Source organism: Chiroxiphia lanceolata, chromosome 19 (assembly GCF_009829145.1).
Source record: "Chiroxiphia lanceolata isolate bChiLan1 chromosome 19, bChiLan1.pri, whole genome shotgun sequence".
Lineage (NCBI taxonomy): Eukaryota > Metazoa > Chordata > Aves > Passeriformes > Pipridae > Chiroxiphia > Chiroxiphia lanceolata.
Window position 1 is genome coordinate 1,262,756 of NC_045655.1, and position 23,333 is coordinate 1,286,088.

A 23,333-nucleotide genomic window follows, 5' to 3' on the forward strand; every position below is an offset into this window, starting at 1 on the left:
TCAGAAAAATGTACAGAATATCTTTTGTGCCTTTGAAAGATTCATTCCCTACACATCCATAATAGATACAGGGATTCCTGAGGCTTCACCTTTAATCTGCATCTTCCAGAGTTAGTTTGTTTTATGTTTTCCAGTTAATATTAGCAATGTGTCTAAATACATGAAAAATTATTGGGTGAAATGTTTTATCTAATAAATTTGATGACAGATCATAAAACATTGTGTAAAGATGCACAGAAATGATTTCAGAATACTTGCCCCACAGCTGGGAACCCATTATAAATTAGAACACAAAGATTTATGTCCTGCTCTGCAGCATGTTTGAACAGAATTTAAAGAAATGTTAAGCAGGAAAATGCATTCTGCAATTATTAATAATGCATTAGATATCAATGTTACTTAATTTGTTGAGGCATCATTTTTCCTTTGTAGAACCCAAAAAATAATGCTGCCAACACAGTCAGGCCTTGGCCAGTCTCTGCCATCCATGGTTATTTCCTTTAGCTGGGCCCAGCTTACAGAGCCTTTGCATTGCTAAGCAGGACTTGGGTTTTATTTTCTTTTCCATTTTCTTTTTCCAGTTGCATTTGATAATTTGCAAATGTTTTTTTTCTTCGGATGGCTCTGAAAGTTTTATGTCTTTTCCTCATTCAGATCAGAAATGTTGTTGCAAGAATCTTATTCTCTTATAAGAGGGTTGTTCTCGATGCAGGTCCCCATCCCCAGGGGACTTTACTGGCTGCTCCATCCCACCAGTGCTACTCCCTGCTCTTCTCAGCCAGTCCTTGGCTGGATCCAGACAGTAAAGTGCTCATGAGACTTCTTGAAATTGTTATTATTTAGAGCAATTGCTTTTCTTTGAATTGAAACATTTGCACAGTGGGAATTGTGTTCTCCTCTGCTCCACTGTTGTGACACCCCACATGGAATATTGTGTCCAGCTGTGGGGTCCCCAGCGCAGCAAAGATGTGGATCTGTTAGAGCAGGTCCAGAGGAGGCCACAGAGATGATCATGGGGCTGGAGCCCCTCTGCTCTGGAGCCAGGCTGGGAGAGCTGGGGGTGCTCAGCTGGAGAAGAGAAGGCTCCACAGAGACCTTAGAGCCCCTTCCAGTGCCCAAAGGGGCTCCAAGAGAGCTGGAGAGGGACTGAGGACGAGGGATGGAGGGACAGGACCAGTGGGAATGGCTTCCCACTGCCAGAGGGCAGATTCAGGTGGGATATTGGGAAGAAGTCCTTCCCTGTGAGGGTGGTGGGGCCCTGGCACAGGTTGCCCAGAGAAGCTGTGGCTGCCCCATCCCTGGGAGTGTCTCAGGCCAGGTTGGATGGGGCTTGGAGCAACCTGGGCTGGTGGAAGGTGTCCCTGCCTATGGCAAGGGGTGGGACTGGATAAGCTTTTAGGTCCCTTTCAACCCAAACCAGTGTGTGATTCCATGTGTCCTCTGGGATCTCCACTCTCTGCTGGCTCAACATTTGCAGAGCAAGTGTCCCATGTCCTCCCTGTGGGAGTACATTGGTAAGAGATCGTTTCTTGTATTCCCAGTGTCTGAGTTCCCTCTGCCTGTCTCTGTGCTGCTCCTCTGGGCTCCAGGGAGCTCAGTGTCACAGGGGATGTCACCACTGCCAGACTCTGTGTTCCTGAAGAGCAGCTACAGGCAGATGCAGGGGCTGGTCTCTAGATGTTCCAGGTGGCCCTAGAGATTGGTATCTCTCACTGTGGCAGTTCAGGGGGTACCATGCAAAGGGGATCTCAGAGTCACATGTCGCACTGTGTGTCCCCCCCAGGCATTCCAGAAGGTGTTCCAGAGAGCCATGGAGAGGGCGGCTCCTGCCGAGGGGCTCACGGAGCGCGTGAGGAGCCTCAGCGACAGCATCACCTTCTGCGTGTGCCAGTGCACGGCCCGGGGGCTGTTCCAGGGGGACAGGCTGACCTACACTGCTCAGCTCACCTTCCAGGTAACACCACCAGGAGCGGCACTCTGTGAGCAAGGTTCAGAATCCCACAGTCCCTGAGGCTGGAAAAGCCCTCCCAGCCCATCGAGTCCCCCCTGTGCCCAATGCCCACCTTGTCCTCCAGCCCGGAGCACTGAGTGCCACGGCCAGGCCTTCCTGGGACACCTCCAGGGCTGGGGACTCCAAACCTCCCTGGGCAGCCCCTGACAAGGCCTGACCACCCTTTCCAGGAAGAAATTCCTCCTGACCCTTCCCTGGCACAGCTTGAGGCTGTTCCCTCTCCTCCTGTCCCTTGTTCCCTGGGAGCAGAGCCCGATCTCCCCCGGCTCTCCCCTCCTGTCAGGGAGTTAGAGAGAGTGAGAAGGTCTCCTCTGAGCCTCCTCCTCTCCAGGCTGAGCCCCCCCAGCTCCCTCAGCTGCTCCTCATAGGACTGACTCTCACCAATAACAGGCACAGATGCTGAGTTGGATTTGAATTGTGTTGGCAAAGGTTGTTTGAGACAGTAATACCTGCTGGCAGGACCTGGAAAGCAGGGCAAAGCAAATTGGCCTGGAAGGGTTTATTGCTTTTATCCCGAAGAAATTCTTCCTACACAGCTGCTCTACCATGTCCAGTATTTTGTATAATTTTTAGTCCATGATCTGAGCAAGGAGACGTTTGTATATCTAATCAATAAATAGTGATTGGAATGACGTTGTGAAGTTGATATGAAGTTTGTGCAGTGAATGACTGTGGAAATGCCCTGACATATGGAATCACAGACTAAATAAGTTTGGAAAATACCTTCAAGAATGCAGATCTGAACCAAGATCCAACTGCTGAAACACTGCAGGGCTGGTTAACCTTGATCCAGGGATGGCCAAGACTTCTTTTAATTCTACATAACAAAATACTTTATGTAAAAGGGAAAGTGTATATGTGAAAAAAAAATGGACTCTAACAGGATATTTTGTTAATAAATTGTGTGTAAAAAGTCAGGTTATATTTTGCAATGTCAGCCATAATTCTGACCCACGGGACATGTACATTCTTTTAGCATATATCTCTAAATAAAGTGTTTCAGTAGCACACATGGTGCTTGTAACTACAATAAACACTGAAAATAATTAATGGGTCGCATTATATGTCAGAAAAAGTAGCAGCCCCAGTGTCTGTGTGTGGAGGCACTTGGGTGATGGGCACAGGTGCTCCCATAGAAAAAACCAGTTGGTTCTTGAACTGAGTCCCTTGTGCCCTCAGTGGCAGGAGAGGTGCCAGGCACACCTTAGGTGCCACTGCCCTTTTGACATCATTGGGATACAAACCAGGATCTGTGGCAAGGAAACCACACACTCCCTGCTCCAGCACTGGTTTTCCCCCCTCTCAGAACTGGTGTTTGGAGGGGATTTTTTTGGAGTCTGGGATTTCAGAATTCTGGCATTGCACCTGGAGCAGTGGCCCCAGCTGGGCTTTCCAGAATGACCTCAACCATGGCTCTGGTAGTCTTACTCCATTTATTCCTGAAAGTCACCACTGGTACTAAAAACATTGGAATGTCCCAGGTGCTCTTCAGTGTTTGAGACCTCATGGACCTGCTTATTCTCTTGCTGCAGGAGCCATGAGGGTGATGGGGATTTTGGTTTGGGTTTTGTTGTTGTTGCTGTTTGTTTGTTGTTTATTTTTCCCAGCACTCTCAGTGTGTCTCCACTTGGTTTATAAATTGAACAAGACAGTGAGAGATGGCCAACCCCCTGGTGGCATTCCCTAAGGATGCTCTGGTTCCTCTCCAGGAATTTCTCTGCTCTCCAGCTGTGGATCCCAGCCCAGGGACCTGCAGCACACCCTGGCAGGGACTGCTCCTCAGGGTGCTCCCATCCACCTGGATCATAGCACTTGCCACGTAGTTTTCCCAGCTTTGTTCCTCTTCTGTTGCCAATCTCCATCCTCATTCCTGTTCCTGTTTTGGGGAGACCCCAAGCACCTACATGTTATGTCCTCTCCAACATGGGGCTCTGAGTACATTTTAGCCACACATTTGGCAGGTAGCTGGTTTGAATAATTAATCTGCTGGATTCTATTGCTGCTCAAGGATATCTTGTCTGTTTGGAATTACAGATACTCCTGATGAATAAAGAAATCAACCCAGCAGAGCTGGATTTCCTGCTGAGATACCCAGCACAGCCTGGAGTCACGAGCCCTGTGGAGTTCCTGTCTGACCATTCCTGGGGAGGAATCAAGGTACCTGAACCATGGGAAATCACCACCCCTTACCTCCTCTAAAAGCCTTTCTGCCCTTCAGGTGAGTTCTTGTGGCACTTGGTAAACAAAGTTCTGACCATACATGAGGAGAAAGGCCACAGACACAGAGAGTTCTGCAGGTACTGCCTTGGGGGGCTCCTCTAGAATGAGAACACCCTCTGGGGTTTGTGGTTATGGTTTGTAAAGGACATGGAGATGTCACAGGAGTTTTTAAGGTTGATAAGACCATCTGCAGAGCTGTGCTGGGGTGAGAGAGCTCCCAGATCTGCAAGAAAACACTGCCATGGCAATAAGCAGGTCCAACACCTGCCATGGATTTGGAGTGAGAGGGGAGGAAGAGCATACCAAGGAGACGTGAGTTATCCCATCTCTGCTCCTGTTTATCAACAGATGTGAATTGTACTGGGTTTAGACCTGATTCAGCAGGGTGGGATTTGTTTTCTGGAAGCAGTTAAAATATTCTCCAAGTTTTGCATGTTCATTCACACCTTGCTGGAGCTGAGGTTGTGTCTCTTGTTTGATCGTGGCTTCTGATCAGTGTCTGGCACCTGGGCTGATTTAAGGATAAGTTTTATTTACATTGTGCTGCCTTTGTGGGATATTTTCCCTGTGCTGTGAAGTAGGGAGTGAAGACATCTCAGTTTCACTGGGATAGTTCCCAAATTTTCACATGGGACATTGTTTTTTCCCTTTCTCTCCCTCCCACCATTCTGCATAGAGGATGTATGTGGTTCCTGCAGGATGACCAAGCAGAAAATCTGCATCCAGGCCCAAGACATGTCTGAAATTCTTTGCCTGTTTATGTTGTTTCTTGGGGCTCTCCAGAGTCTTGCAGGAGCCCTGGCATAAGGTGCCACATACCCTTCTAGGCAAGCCTGTGCTGGGCTGGGCTTAACTGGGCAAACACTGTCCTTTGGGTAACACAGAGTTTGGCTGCACACTGAAGCTCAAGAGTCAAATAAAGTTGATATTTCTAACACAGGTGACCCATAGTGATTCCACATGGAACAATTCCTGGCTGCCCTGACCAGGAGTTATTATCCCTGTCTCATCACTGGCACTGGGGACACGGCCTCTGCCTCATTCTGTCTGACCTACCTCATATTAAATGTCACAATCACATTTTCAACCATAAAATAAGCTTGGAACTTCTCACTGAACCAGCTCTGTTCAGCCTCTAAAAGACATATTTCCATAATAATGAAGGAATTAAAAAAAATCCTACACCCTTTCCTTAATCATCTTTTTTCAGGCAGCAGCAGCTTTACTTTTGTTCCTTCTTCGAAGACAAATTAAATGGACATTTAGGGTCAATGCACATAATCAGGAAGACTCAGCCATCAAGCCCATGAAATACAGGCTTTGCAACAGCATGTTGTGTCTTTGGGCTGTGTGGACTGAAGATGTACATCCATATTATTGCTTGAAATCATAGGTTTTCTCAACTCTACTCTGTCCCTGCCTATGCTCAGCCTGGGAATACAGGGGGTGAATGGAGCATTTCAGTTGTCTGGACCCCTCTGGGTTGGATTTCTGCACTGCTTGGGAGGTTCTGCACAGCAAAGCTTCTCTCTACTTCAGTCCTCAGAGTTTCCTCTGGAATGTGAACTTCCTTCCACAATGGATTTTGAAGATTTCAGGCTCTGACTCTCATTTTGGAGATCCTTTAATGCATCTTAGGAAACAAATATGTTTTTTGGCACTGAAGACATGGTTTAGTGGTGGTGCTGAGTTAATGATGGTTGGACTTGGTGATCTTAGAGGTCTTTTCTAACCTTAATGATTCTGTGATTCTCTATTACACTTGTAGTGCCCCAGGGTGCCTTTGCCTCCTGCCCTCAGGTGGTACATTCTCCAAGCAAACACCCTCTGGGTTTGCAGTGAGTATTCTTTGTGAGGTGCCCCATCCTGTGCTGCCAGTCCTGTTCAGGGAGGGTGAAATGGCCTTTTGTGTTCCCCTTGTGCTTCACCATGATTTTTGCCACTGCTGTGCTGAAGTTGATCCAGTGCCAGCTCAGGGGCATCTACACCAGAAGGAATAGTCATTAAATAATTACTAATAATCATATATTCTCAGTCATTCATTCCTCAGGATTTATTGTTGTATCACTCCTGCCCAGAGGGGCAGCTCCATCTCTGCTCTGTGTGACCAGTGACAGGACCTGAGGGAATGGCTGGAGCTGTGCCAGGGCAGGCTCAGGTTGGATCTCAGCCAAAGGTTCTTCCCCCAGAGGCTGGTTGGGCACTGCCCAGGCTCCCCAGGGCAGTGGGCACAGGCTGCCAGAGCTGCAGGAGGGTTAGGACAATGCTTTCAAGGACAGGGTGGGATTGTTGGGGTATCTGTGCAGGGCCAGGAGTTGGACTGGATGATCCTTGTGGGTCCCTTCCAGCTCAGAATATTCCATGATTCTGTGATACCCAGAGAAGAGGCCCTCTGTGCCCAGAGTGCCTGAGCACATCCCCATTGTGGGACCAGCAGGGAGCTGCTCCTCAGAGCTCAGACTGTTATCACTGAACAAGGGCTTCATCCCTTCCAGCAGCTGTTCCCCAGCCCCATCCCCACAGCAGCCTGGGCCATCTCAAACTGACAGTGGGGGGTATTTATCAGGTAGTCATTTCATGGAAGGCAGGAGGGCTCTGCAGAGGGACTTGGCCAGGCTGGAGAGATGGGAAGGATCCAACAAGGTTCAACAAGGCCAAGGGCTGGGTCCTGCACTTTGACCACAACAAACCCTGGCAGCCCCACGGGCTGGGGACAGAGTGGGGGGACAGAAAGGGACCTGGGGGGACTGACTGACAGCAGCTGAACAGGAGGCAGGGGGGCCCAGGGGGGCAAGAGTCCTGATCCTGGCCTGGATCAGGAACAGTGTGGCAGCAGGAGCAGGGCAGGGATTCTGCCCCTGGACTGGGCACTGCTGAGGCCTCACCTCGAGTGCTGTGCCCAGCTCTGGGCCCTCAGTTCAGGAAGGACATGGAGGGGCTGGAGCAGGTCCAGAGAAGGGCAACGAGGCTGGGGAAGGGTCTGGAGCACAAGTGCTGTGAGGAGCAGCTGAGGGAGCTGGGGGGGCTCAGCCTGGAGAGGAGGAGGCTCAGGGGAGACCTTCTCACTCTCTGCAGCTCCCTGACAGGAGGGGGGAGCCGGGGGGGGGGTCGGGCTCTGCTGCCAGGAACCAGCAGTAGGACAAGAGGGCACAGCCTGGAGCTGCCCCAGGGCAGGTTTAGGTTGGACACTGGGAAGAAGTTCTTCCCAGAGAGAGGGATCAGCCCTTGGAATGGGCTGCCCAGGGAGGGGGTGCAGTCCCCGTCCCTGGAGGTGTTTGAGCAGAGCCTGGATGTGGCATCAGTGCCATGGTCTGGGTGACAAGGTGGGGTTGGGTCATGGGTTGGACTGGATGATCTCAGAGGTCTTTTCCAACCTGGTTGATTCTGTGATTCTGTGTGGGGAGTACGTGGGGGCTTATTCCAAGCTGGGCAGGAATTGAGGGGGGGCTGTCACCTCAAGTCCCTTCCCAGGTGATTCTCTTCAAGATGAACCCTTCCCACTCAGCTTCCTCATCTCCACTGAGTCTTTGGGGTTTGTGATTGAGATGGAAACTGTGTGATGCCCAGAAATGCTTCTCTGCATTTCCCCTTCTGCTGAACTTTGACAGGACAGGATGGAAAGGTGTCTCCAACCCCAGCCTGCCTGGCCCCATGAGCTGCACAGCTCCAAGAGCTGCGTCACTTGCCAATGATCTGCACTGATTTTATGCATTTCGAGATTTTCAGACGGTGAATTCTACATTCTCAGATACTGAATACCCTTCAGGTTGTCTCTTGTGATGGTTGTAGTATAGATTTTGTTACAAATATATGGTTGGTGTCAACTTTATTAGTGTTTATATTCTGTTAATGTCTGTTGGTTTATTAGCCTTTGAGTTTTTGACAATTCTAGTTACTTGAGGCATGGGTTTAGTACAATCACATTTTGTCACAGGCTGCTACAATTAGGTTAATTAGTCATGGCTTCTACACAGCTTATTAGAAGGCTAAAATCTCCTTTTCTTTCATCAAGGAGATTAAGTGCTATAATAAATTGTTTCTTCAACAAAGCTTGAGCAAAGTACATTTCAGATTCATATTTCAAATTCAAAATGAAATTTAGCATTCTGCTAATTTTTCACAGAAACACTGAAAATGCTCCAGCCCAAAGGCCTCTCCATGCCAGGGGGTTCTGGCCAAGATAGTGCCAAAAGAAATCAATATTGATATTTGTGGCTCATTCTGAGCCTCCCATTTTAGGGACATTAACTTCAAAGGGAACCTCATTAAATGTTCAGGGCTCTGGGCATGCAAGTGGCCTTGTCTGACTTGCTTATTATTTATTGTTTTTCGTTGATTAATTATATATATAGGCCAACAGTTTTGCTGCTGGTTTCAGCTTGTGGTGCTGGAGCATCTGACACACGTTTATGATTTAGTTTTCCAGCTTTTTTTTTAAGTTTAGTCTGAAGTTTCACAGAGCATTTTTTTGTAAAGTGTGTGCAGGGAAGCTCAATATTTAGCCCTGAATGAAGAACCCCACGGACCTGGCCAGAGGGTTTGTAAGGAAAGGCAACAGCTTTGATTAGATGTGTGGATAGACTTCGGGGAAAACAGGTACATTTCAGGCTCTTTGGTGCTTCTTTAAACCTGAACAGGAATTGAATTCAAGCTGTACAGGTTGAGAGCAGCTGCTCTGGGCTTGGCTTGATTGTGTTCATCAGTCTGGGTGTTTGGAGGAAATGGTGTCTGGGGAGTCCCTGTGGAGGCAAATCAGCTGCTCTGGAGCAGGGGAGGTGTTGGCAAAGGGCACAGCCATTAACATCGTGCAAATACTGCCTCTGAGTCAGGCAGGGTCAGTTAAGAGCAGGGAGGGTCACAGTCCTGCCATTTAGTGAGAGTAGCGCCTCTGCCAGTCCCTGCCTTCAGTGCTCAATAGAGTTGGTCATTCCAGCACTAAGAGCTGTCATTTCAGGTCCTTAGCAGTGATCTCTGGAGAAGGCAAAAGTGTTCTTTTACTCTAAATGAGGTTTTCTGTCTCTTTTCAATTTCCTTTATTACAGCCTGTTGTGCCTCCCTCCCCCTCTGTGTTCCCAGTGCCTGGCTTGAAAGTTTTTATTTCTGTTGGTACTGCTGAAAACATCTTTTGTATTCATGCAAGGTTGTCCCTGTCTCTTGACTTGCCTGGTTGTTTTCTTACCAGTAAATATGTGGACACACCTTAGACCACAGAGATGTTGCTGCTGGAACTGCCCAGGCCCTCAGGCCACAGCCATGTGCAAATGGCCATTTAAATATTCTCATTTGTGACTGAACTAACGTAGAATCCATGTAGAGATTGGCCTCTGGAGGGTTTTTCCTCTTTTTTTTTTTTCTCCTTTCCCTCACTGGAAGGTCTCCAGTCTCATCAGATGAAGGTGTTGATATCTAGATGGGAGCTGAGTATTCTCTGAATTGATGTCCTGTGGTCTCCTCACCCCTGGGTGCAGTCCAGGCTGCCTGTTGAGCCTGTTATCCCCAGGTCTTAAACAGACAGCTCCTGCCATCGTTCTGAACTGAGCACAGATACAGAAATTACATCAGTAGGGTTAGAGTTGTTTGGTATTCCAGACTATGTCCAGACCAGCAAGTGAAAGGGTCAGCAGTGGTTTCCTGGCCCTGGCAGCATGTGAATCCACACAGCCCTCACCTCCCAAACCAGAGTGACCTCATCTGCTGTTTCCTATGGGCAGCCCCTGCACTGTCCCACCCCCGGGCTGTGTCCAGGCATTTCCTGACAGCAGGAGAGTTCCCCAAAGTCAAATGTGAGCCAGCAAGATACCAGCAAATTGTGTGGCTCCTGGTGAGCTCATGCCTGGACATCTTCTGTAGCCACAGACCCAGGGGCAGATCAGCAGGTGATAGAACAGTGTGTGTCCTCCTCTCCCTGTACAGGTGTGCTGGTCTGAGACTCCTTCTCCCCAGAGTCTGAGACAGCCTAACTCAGGAACAGCTTTGTGGATGCATGACCATGGTTTAGTCCTGAACTAACACCCTGTACCCATCAGTGGGGCTCGTTGGCTTAGGCAAAGCCTCACACAAGGCGCAATCACATCTGTTCAGACCAGGCTTGTGTCTCAAGGGGTTCAGCAGAGCTGAACTTTTTATGTGCCTGGGAAATACCATCTGAACAAACCCAGAGTGGAGGAGGGCTCGTCCTGAACTTCACCACCATGGATAAGTCCAGTGGTTGTGCCCTTGTGGTCTTAATTGGTGTGGTTGCTCTGGACAAACCCAGTCTTTTTGAGAAGTGAGGGGTTTTTCTCTGGCCACACAGACTAACTGGGGGTGGGATGAATCACAGAATATTCTGAGCTGGAAGGGACTCACAAGGATCGTGGAGTCCAACTCTTCAGTGACTGGCCCGTACAGGGACTGAATGTGCCACAAGTGGCTGCAGAATCACAGAATCAACCGGGTTTGAAAAGACCTCTGAGATCATCCAGTCCAATCCATGACCCAACCCCACCTTGTCACCCAGACCATGGCACTGATGCCACATCCAGGCTCTGCTCAAACACCTCCAGGGTCAGTGACTGCACCCCCTCCCTGGGCAGCCCATTCCAAGGGCTGATCCCTCTCTCTGGGAAGAACTTCTTCCCAATGTCCAACCTAAACCTGCCCTGGGGCAGCTCAAGGCTGTGCCCTCTTGTCCTACTGCTGGTTCCTGGCAGCAGAGCCCGACCCCCCCGGCTCCCCCCTCCTGTCAGGGAGTTGTGGAGAGTGAGAAGGTCTCCCCTGAGCCTCCTCCTCTCCAGGCTGAGCCCCCCCAGCTCCCTCAGCTGCTCCTCACAGCACTTGTGCTCCAGACCCTTCCCCAGCCTGAGGCAAAGCTGACCCAGAATCCCTCAGTGGGATTCCCAGTGCTCCCAGTGACCCCTGCTGTCAGGCTCTCCCGTGCTCCAGCTCCCTCCATGGCCTGGGGAGCTCTGTCCATGTTACCCTGTGCCTCCTGCAGCTCCCTGATCCCTGGGGGTGCCCGTGGCTGTCACTGTGCCAAGCTGTTCCCGTGGGCTGGACACCGGCAGTGCTGGAGCTCCTTGCTTTGGATACATATTTCCAGCCTGATTTCCTTTGTGCCATTTCCTGCAGCTCCTCTTCCTTGCTGGTGCAGATGTGTCCTGTAGGATAAGTGCAGCGAGTTAATACCCAGCAAGAACACACCTGGCCAGCTCGGATTGCTCCTTCACCCCAATCACTTCCCTCATCTTTTTCTGAAGAGGAAGAATTTTCATTATGTAGATATGAAAACGCTGCTGAAAGGGCATTGTTTAATAAATGTGATGTGGAATAATGAGCTCTAAGCACTGAATTCAGCTCTCGAGGAGGAGAACAGCACTAGACAAAGTCGTATATTAACTCCATATTTATAATCCTGCAGAATGCAGATGATAAGATTGCATGTGTGGCTTAGGAGATAAAACACCGAATCAGATATTTTGCCCTTAAGAAAACAGGATTTTTTGGACAAAAGAGCAGAAATCTCTCTTCTAACTTTCACTTTTTGTACTTTTTTGATGCAGGAATTTTTCATTCTTTTCCAAGATTCATTGGGACACAATGTGCTGCACACATTGTGCTCTCTGTGCACAAGCAACAGCCTTTGATCAGGCTGGTCAGACAGCAAAGGCTTCACTCACAGCTTCCCTTCCACATTCAGAATTATTAGTATGCCAGAAAATCATAGTCTTAATTAAATATCTTCCATTAACTCCCTGCTTCAGATGTACAGCCTTTTAGTGCATCTCTGATAGAAAACATTGATTGTGACACTTCAATGGACACTTATCTGCTCTCATCTAGAAGTTTCCTAAGGACATTCTTCTGTCCTCTGTATCAAATCTCAGAGAAATATTCCCAGTGTCTCACAGAAACGCTACTTAAGAACGTTCTGCCTTTTTTTCCCCCCTTTTTTAACCTTCTGGCAAACGATCTGATGCTTATCTGAAATACAGCAGAGTGGGATCACATCAAATATTTAGAGACCCACTTTGGTGGTTTGATTGCAGAGTGGAAATTGAGTTTTCCTGGATGCCTCTCCAGCCTCTGCCTTTCACTCTCAAGGCCCCCTGACACAAAGCCTGCTGTCAGCTGGGCATGTTGGATGTGAAGGTTTTTTCATCCTCTGAATGGAAGAAAAGGGAAGGAATGGCTTCATCCTGCCCATGGGTCACAACCATCTCCTGCAGCTCCAGGTTTAGGGCAGAGCAGCAGGAAAGCTGCTGGTGGGAAAGGCCCTGGGGGTGCTGGTGACAGTGGCTGGACGTGAGCCCAGGTGAGCCCAGGGGGGCAAGAGGCCAATGGCCCCTGGGCTGTGCCAGCCCTGGTGTGTCACAGCCCCAGGGCAGGGACTGTCCCTGTGCTGGCACTGCTGGGGCACCTCCAGTGCTGGGGCAGCTCTGGGCCCCTCAGACAAGAGAGACACTGAGGGGCTGGAGCGTGTGCAGGGAAGGGAACGGAGCTGGGAAGGGGCTGGAGCAGCAGGAGCAGCTGAGGGAGCTGGGGGGGCTCAGCCTGGAGCAAAGGAGGCTCAGGGGGGACCTTCTGGCTCTGCAACTCCCTGACAGGAGGGGGGAGCCGGGGGAGGTCGGGCTCTGCTCCCAGGGAACAAGGGACAGGAGGAGAGAACATGACCTGAAGTTGCACCAGGGGAGATTTAGATTGGATATTGGGGAAATTTCTTCCTACAAAGGATGACCAGGCCTTGGAAGGGGCTGCCCAGGGAGGTGGTGGAGTCCCCATCCCTGGAGGGATTTAAAAGCGTGTGAATGTGGCACTGGAGGACATGGTGGTGCTGGTCATTTAGAGGTCATTTCTAACCTAAACAGTTCTCTGACTCTGTGGTAAAGGGCCTGTTGGAGCTCCTCATGGCTCCAGTGTAGCAGAGCCCAGAGCTGTGTCCTTTCCCTGGTAGTGGTGGTTTCCTCAAACAGCTGTGAGGGTTGCAGACTTCAACTGGGAACCATCTCTGGAATCCTTATGGTAACACTGAGGTCTTCCTGTGTTGGGGCACATGAGGTGGCCTTTTGTAGAGGCTCCCATGGTCTGTGTATCATTCCCACTGTGTGATCACAGTGCATCAGGACCACAGGACTTGAACAGGAGCCCTGGTCTTTGCCCTTCACTCTGAGCTGGCCAAGCTTCTGCTGCAGCCTGGTCTAATCTTTGAGTGCTGCATTCTAAGAAAGCTGTGGACCTTCCAGAGACAGGATAGAGGGAGCAGCAAGAAGTGTCAGACAGCTGAAAATGTGACTGTGAGGAGAGAGTGAGAATAGGGAGAAGATAAATGTCTGAGGGTGTAAAGATTGAGGGGACAGGAGAGTACCATCTTCCAACAGCATCCTGAGGAGGAGAGAAAGCAGTTTGGTTTCTGTATCAGTAAAAGGTAGAGCATAAAGTCCATCTCAAAGTACCACGGGAAAGATTCCCAGCAGACAGATGGGAAGTCTCTGTGACACAGTAAGGGGCTGGCACAGGTTGCTGCAGCTTCCATTCCTGAGGTTGTTTGAGCAGGTCTGTGACCACGTGGGGGGAGGATGGCAGGGCTGGGGGCACCAACTCTCAGAGAAGCAGCTCTGCACCTTGTTTCCTCTCCTAGTCTGGTTGCCTGTTCCTGAGGCCAGTTCTGCTGCAGTGCTACCATGAAACTTTGGATGAGACCATGGCCGTGAAGAGCTGTGAGAAGCCTCCTCAAGGGACAAGTCTATGTGTGTTTTTATATCAGGACACAGAACCTTGAGAGCTTTCCAGCAGGTGACATGTGGAACAGATACTTCAGTTGAGTTCTTCCGGACCATGAGACACATGTCTTGATTTTCAGTTTTGCTGTTCATTGGTGATGACCCAGCTGGGACTTATGACAGCCAAATCCAGGGAATTTTTCAGGAATACACAAGTACCACCTTTCAGTGTCATTGGGGATCCATGTCCAGCTTCTGGTTCTGGTTGTGCATCCCCAGTTTGCTGAGGAGCGTGGAAGAGTGAAGAGGAAAGATGGAGGCTTGGGGAGAACAGCCTGACTTTGCAAGGCCAACTCTCGAACCCACTTGAACAACCTTTGCAGGGAAAAGAAAATGTGGGGAAAATGCCAGCATGAACCTGGCCGGGAATCATCTCAGTTAAAATGAGGCAAATTTGGTGAGTGGTTATAAACAACTAGAATACGAAGATTATGACTAAATCTCATTTCTGTCCCTGACCTTCTGGCAGGAAGGAACTGAGCAGTGAAGCCATTGTTTTCTGATTTATGATACAGGTTTTGCTGGAAATTTTCCAAGGAAAGGTAGTGAGATCCAACCCATCACTCCTCAGACTGTTTCTCGTGTCCAGCCACAGGGTGTGTGCACGTTGTGATGCTCTAGGAAGGATCCTGCAGATAAACAGGGTGTTTTATACAGTGCCATGTTGTGGCACTACATACCTTTGAAACCCAGTAGAATTCAGAAGCAGCAAGGAGGACTTCAAAGGGAGACAGGGGCATTCAGTGCCATGAGCTTGTCAGTCAACTTTTATGAGAGAAATGAGGAGGGTCAAAATAAAATTTTACGTTGAGAGGTGATTGACGTTTGACAAATCCATCAAATCTTTATTTTCACTTTTGGTGGAAATTTTTCTTATGAGTTAAATTATTCAGGTGGTGCAGCTAAACAGAAAATAACACCTTCAATGAATGAATAATACAACCCAAAACCTAGGATGGGAGAGATGGCAAATAATCCATCACCTGCTGCATTAATCCTTCTAGTTAACAGTAGTATTCAAATGGAGCAATTCATCTGCCTGTATGTCTCCTTCCTGAATGATCTAATCTATCAATGGAAGCCAGGTGCAGGTCTGACTTCCCATTCCTCCAGGAGCTGTTACTCTCCAGCTGTGGGGATGCTGGTTTTCCTAAAGACTTTTGGTCCAGCTGCAGAAAATGAAAGAAAGAAGTTATGAATATTCACAGGAACCTTTATTAGCAGTGCAAATAGACAGTGTGAAACCTTTTACAAAGTGTTTGGGAGATCATAGAATCACAGAGTCTTTAAGGTTGGAAAAGACCTCCAAGATCATCAAGTCCAACCTGTGACCAACAGCCACATGGCCACTAAACCATATAACAAAATGCCACATCCACTCATTTTTTGAACACCTCCAGGGATAGTGACTCCACTACCTCCCTGGGCAGGCCCTTCCAGTGCTTAACCACTCTTCCAGTGAAGAAATTTTTCTTAATATCCAACCTGAACCTTGCCTGGCACAACTTGAGGCCATTTCCCCCTCTCCTATCACTGATTGCCTGGGAGAAGACATCAACCCCACCTCCCCACAACCTCCTCTCCGATTGCTGTGCAGGAGGTTGTCCCCAAGCCTCTGACATCGCTGCAGCTGCTCTGCTTTAACCCTGGGGCAAAAGTTCACCCAAGAGCTGCTTCAAACTCCTCAAGCCCATGGACTCCTCAAGCTGCGGGGCTGGGCTGTGGGGGGACCTTCCCACACGTGCCTGGGAGCTGTGTCACTCTGGTTGGGGAAGCTCTGGAACACATAGCCAAGCCATGGCAGAGTTCAGATGCTTTGTGTTACTCGGGTGATTACAGAATCACAGAATCAGCCAGGTTGGAAAAGACCTCTTTGATCATCCAGTCCAACCCATGACCCAACCCCACCTTGTCACCCAGACCATGGCACTGATGCCACATCCAGGCTCTGCTCAAACACCTCCAGGGACGGTGACTGCACCCCCTCCCTGGGCAGCCCATTCCAAGGGCTGATCCTGGCTTTTCAAGAGCTGGTCTATCCCTGTCATGGGAGGGGGTGGGGGCCTTTAGACAAAGTTTACTAAAGCCTTGCTGTTGAGTCATGAGGTGCAGAAAGGATCCTCTTCTCAGAGAGGAGCCTGGGGGTGGCTGAGTCCAACCTGAGCCCCAGATTTTGTCAACCGTTTAATTTTATTTAATCACTTTGTCCCACAGGCTTTAATGATGGCAAACTGAGAACACTGATATAAAATGAATCATTTATTATTACAGATGATCAGAGAAAAGATCTTAATCAGAATTATTTATTACACAATATAAAAGTTAAAACTACCAGTAGTATAGTGTAAGATAGGACAGTCCACTACATTGAAGTGATTGCAATCTCAAAACAGCTACAGGATGGACAAGGGATCAGACCCAGCCAGCATGGGTTTGGGAGGGGCAGGTCCTGTCTGACCAACCTGATCTCCTTTTATGACTAGGTGACCCCCCTGGTGGATGAGGGGAAGGCTGTGGATGTGTCTACCTGGACTTCAGCAAAGCCTTGGACACCGTCTGCCATGGCACATCCCTGGAAAAGGCTTGGACAGGGGCACTCTGTGCTGGGTTAGGAACTGGCTGGAGGGCTGGGCCCAGAGAATGGTGGGGAATGGAGCTGCATCCAGCTGGGATCTGGTCACCTGTGGTGTGCCCCAGGGATCAGTGTTGGGCCCAGTTGTATTTAATATCTTTGTTGATGATCAGGGAATTGAGTCCACATCAGCAAATTTGCAGATGACACTAATTTGGGGGGGAGTGTTGATCAGCTGGAAGGCAGAGGGCTCTGCAGAGGGACCTGGACAGGCTGGAGAGTTGGGCTAATTCCAAGGGGGTGAGGTTCAACCAGACCAAATGCTGGGTTCTGCACTTTGACCACAGCAACCCTCTGCAGCCCCACGGGCTGGGGACAGAGTGGCTGGAGAGCAGCCAGCCAGGGAGTGTGGATTGACAGAAGCTGTACAGGAGCCAGATTGTGCCCAGGTGGCCAAGAGGGCCGATGGATCCTGGCCTGGACCAGGAAGGATCCTACCTGTGACAGTAGGAGCAGGGAAGTGATTCTTGCTGTGGAATCAGCGCTGGTGAGGCCACCCCTGGACTGCTGTGTCCAGTTCTGGGCCCTCAGTTCAGGAAGGACATGGAGGGGCTGGAGCAGGTCCAGAGAAGGGCAACGAGGCTGGGGAAGGGACTGGAGCACAAGTGCTGTGAGGAGCGGCTGAGGGAGCTGGGGGGGCTCAGCCTGGAGAGGAGGAGGCTCAGGGGAGACCTTCTCACTCTCTGCAACTCCCTGACAGGAGGGGGGAGCCAGGGGGGGGTCGGGCTCTGCTGCCAGGAACCAGCAGTAGGACAAGAGGGCACAGCCTTGAGCTGCCCCAGGGCAGGTTTAGGTTGGATATTAGGAAAAATTTTTTTCCAGAGAGTGATCAGGCATTGGAATGGGCTGCCCAGGGAGGGAGTGGAGTCACTGTCCCTGGAGGTTTTTAAGGTGAGACTGGATGTGGCATCAGTGCCATGGTCTGGTCACCATGGCAGTGTTGGATCAAGGGTTGGACTTGATGATCTTGGAGGTCTTTTCCAACCCAGTTGATTCTATGATTCTATGATTATTGAAGCAATTATATTAAAGCTGGCAAAAGAAATAATTATTAATTAGAGATCAATGTAACTCACTCAGACCAACTCTCTTGAGGAGATCTCTTTCTTTCTACCTCCAGGAGTGACCCTGGGGGACATCTCCAGCCGAGGGGGGAATCTCCACTCACAGACCCCAGGAAGGGTTATGTCAGAAGAACCTGACTGGATGAAAGAGGACTGGACTTTTATAGTACAAAGTGATTGACTGCCAGTCAGAGATTTGTACGCCAGCTCCCAGTTTATGTGTCACATCCTGCTTCTGAAAGCAGGGGGTGTGTTTGTAATTTGGTGAATCAGGCTGGTTTTAGCACAATTTAACATCAAAACCCACACCCTGGTACTGCCAGTAACTCCACACAGAGAGCTGGCGTTGTTTGCATTCTCTGACTGCATTTTAGGTCTTATGGGGTAGAACATCCTGCCCCAATCCCCCACTATGTGCCCATGGCTGCTGGGGCCACCCCTGCCCACAGGAACCCTCGAGGCAGGTGCCAGTGCCCTTCCAGAAGAAGATCAGGGTCAGTTGATCTCAGAGTCAGTTGATCTCAGGGTCAGTTGATCTCAGGGTCAGTTGATCTCAGGGTCAGTTGCCCAGAGCACCGTGAACTTCTCATTTGTGGCTACTGCTCTGCTTAAAAACTGTGTAACACAATTCATAAAACTACAGCTCCTTAATTGTGCAAATGAAATAGTGAGTAACTGTCAGGATTTAATCATCTCACAGATTATTAAAACTGTGAGAATATTAAATATAATTTTTTTCAGTGTTGTGTAATTTTTATAGGGGGACATTTGATGTTCAGTGTGTTCCATATAAACCTCATTTTTTTTAAATAGAGGGGTAATTTTTTTAAAGAAAAGCAAGATATACAAGGGACCAAGACCGAAAATACAGACCAGGTATAACCTGAAGCCTCAAAATTAAGGATGGCTTTTACAACCCCCCTGACATTCCTTTATTTTGATTTCATTACGTCTTTTAAAAACCAGTCTTATGGCTGCTGGGGAAGTAAGTTGATGTTAGGAGTGTTCTGGCAGCACTGGTTTTACTTGCTCTGGATTATTTTCCATGCTCTTTGTGCATGTGTGCTGTTCAGGGCACAACAACGAGGTGATTTTGTCCTGCCTTGCCCCAGAGCTGTTCTCCAGTCCTACGGCTCTGGGGCAGAGGGTTTGAACTATGGATATATTGTAAAATACAAGGCAATTTTTTTTTTTTAAGGAATAAATTCCTTTATAGCCAAAGAGAAGAAAATATGGAAATAATATAATTACTTATTTGGATTTTTTAGGAACTTATGATGCAACACCTTAACTTGAGGCCCGTTTGACCAGATGGTATCATTAGAACAGTGACAAGAGCAAGCATTTTTTTCCAATAAATTTACAAAAGCTTGTTGTGTTGTGTCTGGCACAAGGAAATAACTTGTGTGGAGTAGCAACCTTGGAGTTGTTCTTTTCTCTAAAGCCTCAGTCCATGCCCTGGGTTCTGAGGGTTTCATCTCCTCCTTGTCCCCCCCAGGTGTGTCTTTCCAAAGATCTCTGTTTCCTGTGGCCCTTCCCTGACTCAGGGCTGTGTGTCAGGGACCTTCCTGTGTTGCTCTGTGATGGAAACCAGGATTCCTGTCCTGAAGCCAATGTTGTGCTCCCTCCAGCTGTGGGAGAACGAGAGAACTTTGCATGTGTGAAGGTGTGAACCCACAGAGCTGCTGCCGCCCCAGCTCCACATTAACTAGTTCTGACAGAGAGAAACTGTCAAGGAAACCTGAAGTGACAAAGCAACTTGTTTGTGATTCAATGAATGAAAACCCATTTTCTCTGAGAAAACAATGCTCCTTGCCCTGATGGTGTGAAGAGCCCTGTTTTGCTGGCAAAGTCTCATTTTGAGATATAAACTCAAGCCCCTCCTGCTTCCAGCCATCAGAGAGGATCATGGAGGGGGTTGCAAAGGCAGGAGTGGAGTCCTCCAGCCCTTTGGATCATATTTCATTTTGTCCAATGTTTTTTGTCTCTCTCAATTTCCATGACAACTCTAAGTGACAAATGTACTGTTCATTATGTGGACAAAAATAGCCACATTGCACAGGTTCCCATCTGCTGCCCCGTCGTGCCATTCCTGCTTGGAAACAGTGATGTATCAGTGTTGGACTAAGTTTCCTGGAAAAATTCCCAGCAGAGGAATTGAAAAGCAATTAATATTCACAGATTGAGATAGCTTTCACTCCACTGGCTTTTAAATAGCAGCATCTCTTATTAATACCATCACTCTTAATAAATGCAATTATAATTGTTGACTAATGACAATTTTAGTGTTAATTTCTACAATACAGACTTTTTACTTGCAATTAGAGCTTTCTTGATTTTGCAACGTGTTGTTCAGGGAGAGAGAGAGACTATCATCCCTGATTACATATCTGTCATTTGATAAGAAAAAAGCAATTTTTCGGAGTCTCCCTTGTTAACATCAACCAAGAGACTTCTCGAAGCAGCAGCAGCCAAAGTTCTGAAGAGATATTTTAAATGAATCACGTCAAAAGTCAACAGTGATGTTTTATATAAGCACTTGCACTGAGAATCTACTGAATTCAACATTTACCATGGTGTTGTGCTCTGCTCTGAGAGGTGCATGAAGCACATTTATTGCTGCAAGGACCAGGGTTTGGTGGATCAGAATATTCTATCATTCCTGGGAATTTCAGTTTCTCCTATTCTGTGCTCTGGTTTCTGGTTTTCCACAGAAAGCAGGGTAAGGCACTAGATTTGGAGCAAGTTAATCTGACATTTCTCCATATTAGTGCTGTTCCACACTTGGAAAAAACAACTGTTGAATCACTGCTTTTCCCACACTCTTCCTGACTACATTCTCCAGTTCTCTGGCAGCTTGGCATGGGAATGGGCAGTGCCAGGCTGAGTCAGTCTGAGCTGTAGCACTGCAAACACTCTGTGCCTTTGGTGGAGGTACTGATGGAATAGTGCCTTTGGGCAAGGCTTGATTTGTTGCAGAAGCATTTTTAGTGGTACCTCCAAGTTCTTCTCTGCCCAGAGCTCTTGATTATGGCCCTGGAGCACAGGAGTGAGGAAAGGTGGGGAGGTTTGTCCAACTATGAGAGGACAGAGCCAAACTCTCCATGTTCTGGGCAGTGTAATAATGGTTGTAGCCAGATGGGGGTCAGTCTCTTCTCCCAGGTAACAAGTGACAGGACAAGAGTTGCCCCAGGGGAGGTTTATACTGGATATTAGGGGGGAAAAATCAATAAGAGAGTTATCAAGCCCTGGAACAGGCTGCCCAGGGACATGGTGGAGTCACCATCCCTGGAAGGGTTCAAAAACATGTGGATGTGGCACTTGAAGACGTGGTTTAATGGTGAAAGTGGTGTCAGCCACGGCAAACTGCAGGTTGGGAGATTCTACTTGAACATATGAAAAGGTAAATTCTTTTCTTCACTGTAAGGACAGTGCAGGTCTAGAGCAGAGCATCCAGAGGGGCTGTGACAATGTCATCTTGGAGGGCAGCATTTTGGTAGACAAAGCCATGGCTGCCCCTCTCTCTATCATGGGCCACAGGCCCAGCCTGAGCACGAGCGTGGCCTGGACTCCTCCTGAGATTTCTTCCAACCATTCCTGGTGATGTGAGTGTAGATACAGCAAATGTCCTGGACCATGACACCCAGTGGGAACAGCTCTGCAACCTCTTTGTCTACAGACATTCTACCTGGGAACAGGTTACCCAGAGAAGCTGTGGCTGCCCCATCCCTGGCAGTGTTCAAGGCCGGGTTGGATGGGGCTTGGAGCAACCTGGGATAGTGGAAGGTGTCTGTGGCAGGGGATTGGAACAAGATGATCTTTAAGGTCCCTTCCAACCCAAACCATTTTGTGAATCTATGATTCCCACTGCTAAAACATGAACTCATTTGTTATCAGAAGCCCCTTTTTCTGACTTCTTCCTTCTCTCTCTTCACTCTCTGTGACTAAATTCAATCTGTTAGAAGAACCAAATTTTACAGTGCTCATCTTCTCATCAGGAACCCTCTTCTGGAGGAAAAGCATGGGTTTTTTTAAAGCAGAGTGGCCTTCAGTGTGTTCTGCCTGGTTTGCAAGAGCAGGGTATCCAAGGCCATCTTTCACACCTCTATCAGGGCACTTGGGTGCCTTTCAGAGCCCTGTGCAAGGCTGTGGTTGTTCAGTTGATCTGAGCATTTTTCCAGGAGCTCTCTCCTGAAGCTGTATGGGCTGTGAGCTGGAGCACTGGGGGTATGGGACACCTCTGCCCATCGAGAAGCTTCTGCTTCTCTCCAACTGTGCCCTTCTGTTCCTGTAGAAAACAGCTCAGTCACTGTCTTTTGTCCTTCACTTGTATTTTCTACTTCATGTTCAACCACTTACAGCTTCAGATTATGCAAAACACTCTGAAGATGTTTGTTTCAGTGAGAATTTTACTTGAAATCCGGAAGAACCTTCTGAGCTGTGCAGTGTGTTCTACCACCACTTGTGTGAGAGAGAATTGGATTCTTTACTTCTCCGCATAACATTTGTAGTTGCCGCTTTCTAACTACAGAATCTAACTAACTAATTTCCATTGCAATTATAATTTATTGACTGCCTTGCTCAGCTGGTTTTGGGGGCATTCTTCAGCTGCCTGTTTCTGCTGCAGACTTGTAGCACTGAGTAACTTGATCGTTGTGTGTGTTTGGCAAAAATAAACCTGAGGATTTGGCTTCACTATGTTTGTTGGGATTCCTGGCCCCGTGGTCACCAGGGCTATGTGGGGAAGGCTCAGTGCCTTGGTGTCACAGAGTGTGTGCACCAGACTGTACAGATAGAGAGGGATGTGCATGGGGAACAGGGAGAGAAAAACAACTGGATAGAGATGACCCGACCCACGGCAGGGAGTTGGAGTGGGATGGTCTTTAAGATCCCTTCCAACCCAAACCATTCTGTGATTCTATAAAGATAATTAATATTCCAACTGTGAAATCCTTTTAAAAAATGGTTTTGGTGAGCTGGGTATGTTTGAGTATGTTTAGCTTTGGATACTGAGCACCCTGGATACCAAAGCACATTTTCCATCAGCTCATGTGGATTTTGCTGCACAATTCTCCTTGTTTCTGTGGAAGCAATGAGGAGACTGTGGATGTGCAGCTCATGGGAATGTCAGCAATATGCTCTCCTGTCAGACATGGGCTCTAAATTTCCAACTCTCATCCAAATCAGGGATTTCTGGGATAACAGTCACTCAGAAGTGCTTGTCAGCTGAGATTCTTCAGATCTGGTTTCCAAACAGAAGAGGAGATTTATTTGCTCTCTGGGAAACGGAGGACTACATGGTGGTTGATGCCAAAATGTTTCCTCCTTTCCTGTGCTGTCCTTTCCAAGCACCCATGTCTGTGGTGCCAGGCAGGGGCCTGGATAATGTGTGTGGCTGCCCTGGCTGGGGAGGGGCACTGCAGAGATGTGGGTGAGGGCACCAGGCAGGGCCATGTTAGGTACTGCATGACTTTAGAGCTGATGTTCTGAGGGCAGCCTAGAGAAAAGGCCTTCTACAAGAATGAAAAAGCCCTCAGTCCTCCTGTCCTGTGGCCTTGCAAATGGGCTGTGTTTATTCCAGGTCCTCTGTTCATGTGCTGACCACAGAGTTGGGAGAAGGAGAATGGTCAAAGTCTGGTCTCAGGCGT

The 23,333-nt window shown here is 48.5% G+C and overlaps 1 protein-coding gene across 1 annotated transcript in view; it reads left to right on the forward strand.

Annotated features, from left to right (window-relative positions):
* DNAH9 (dynein axonemal heavy chain 9) overlaps window positions 1–23,333 on the forward strand; it is a 185,833-nt gene that overhangs the window by 112,626 nt on the left and 49,874 nt on the right. The window contains 2 exon segments of the mRNA XM_032706809.1: window positions 1,784–1,954; window positions 4,046–4,168. Coding sequence (XP_032562700.1) covers window positions 1,784–1,954; window positions 4,046–4,168 — 294 coding nt within the window.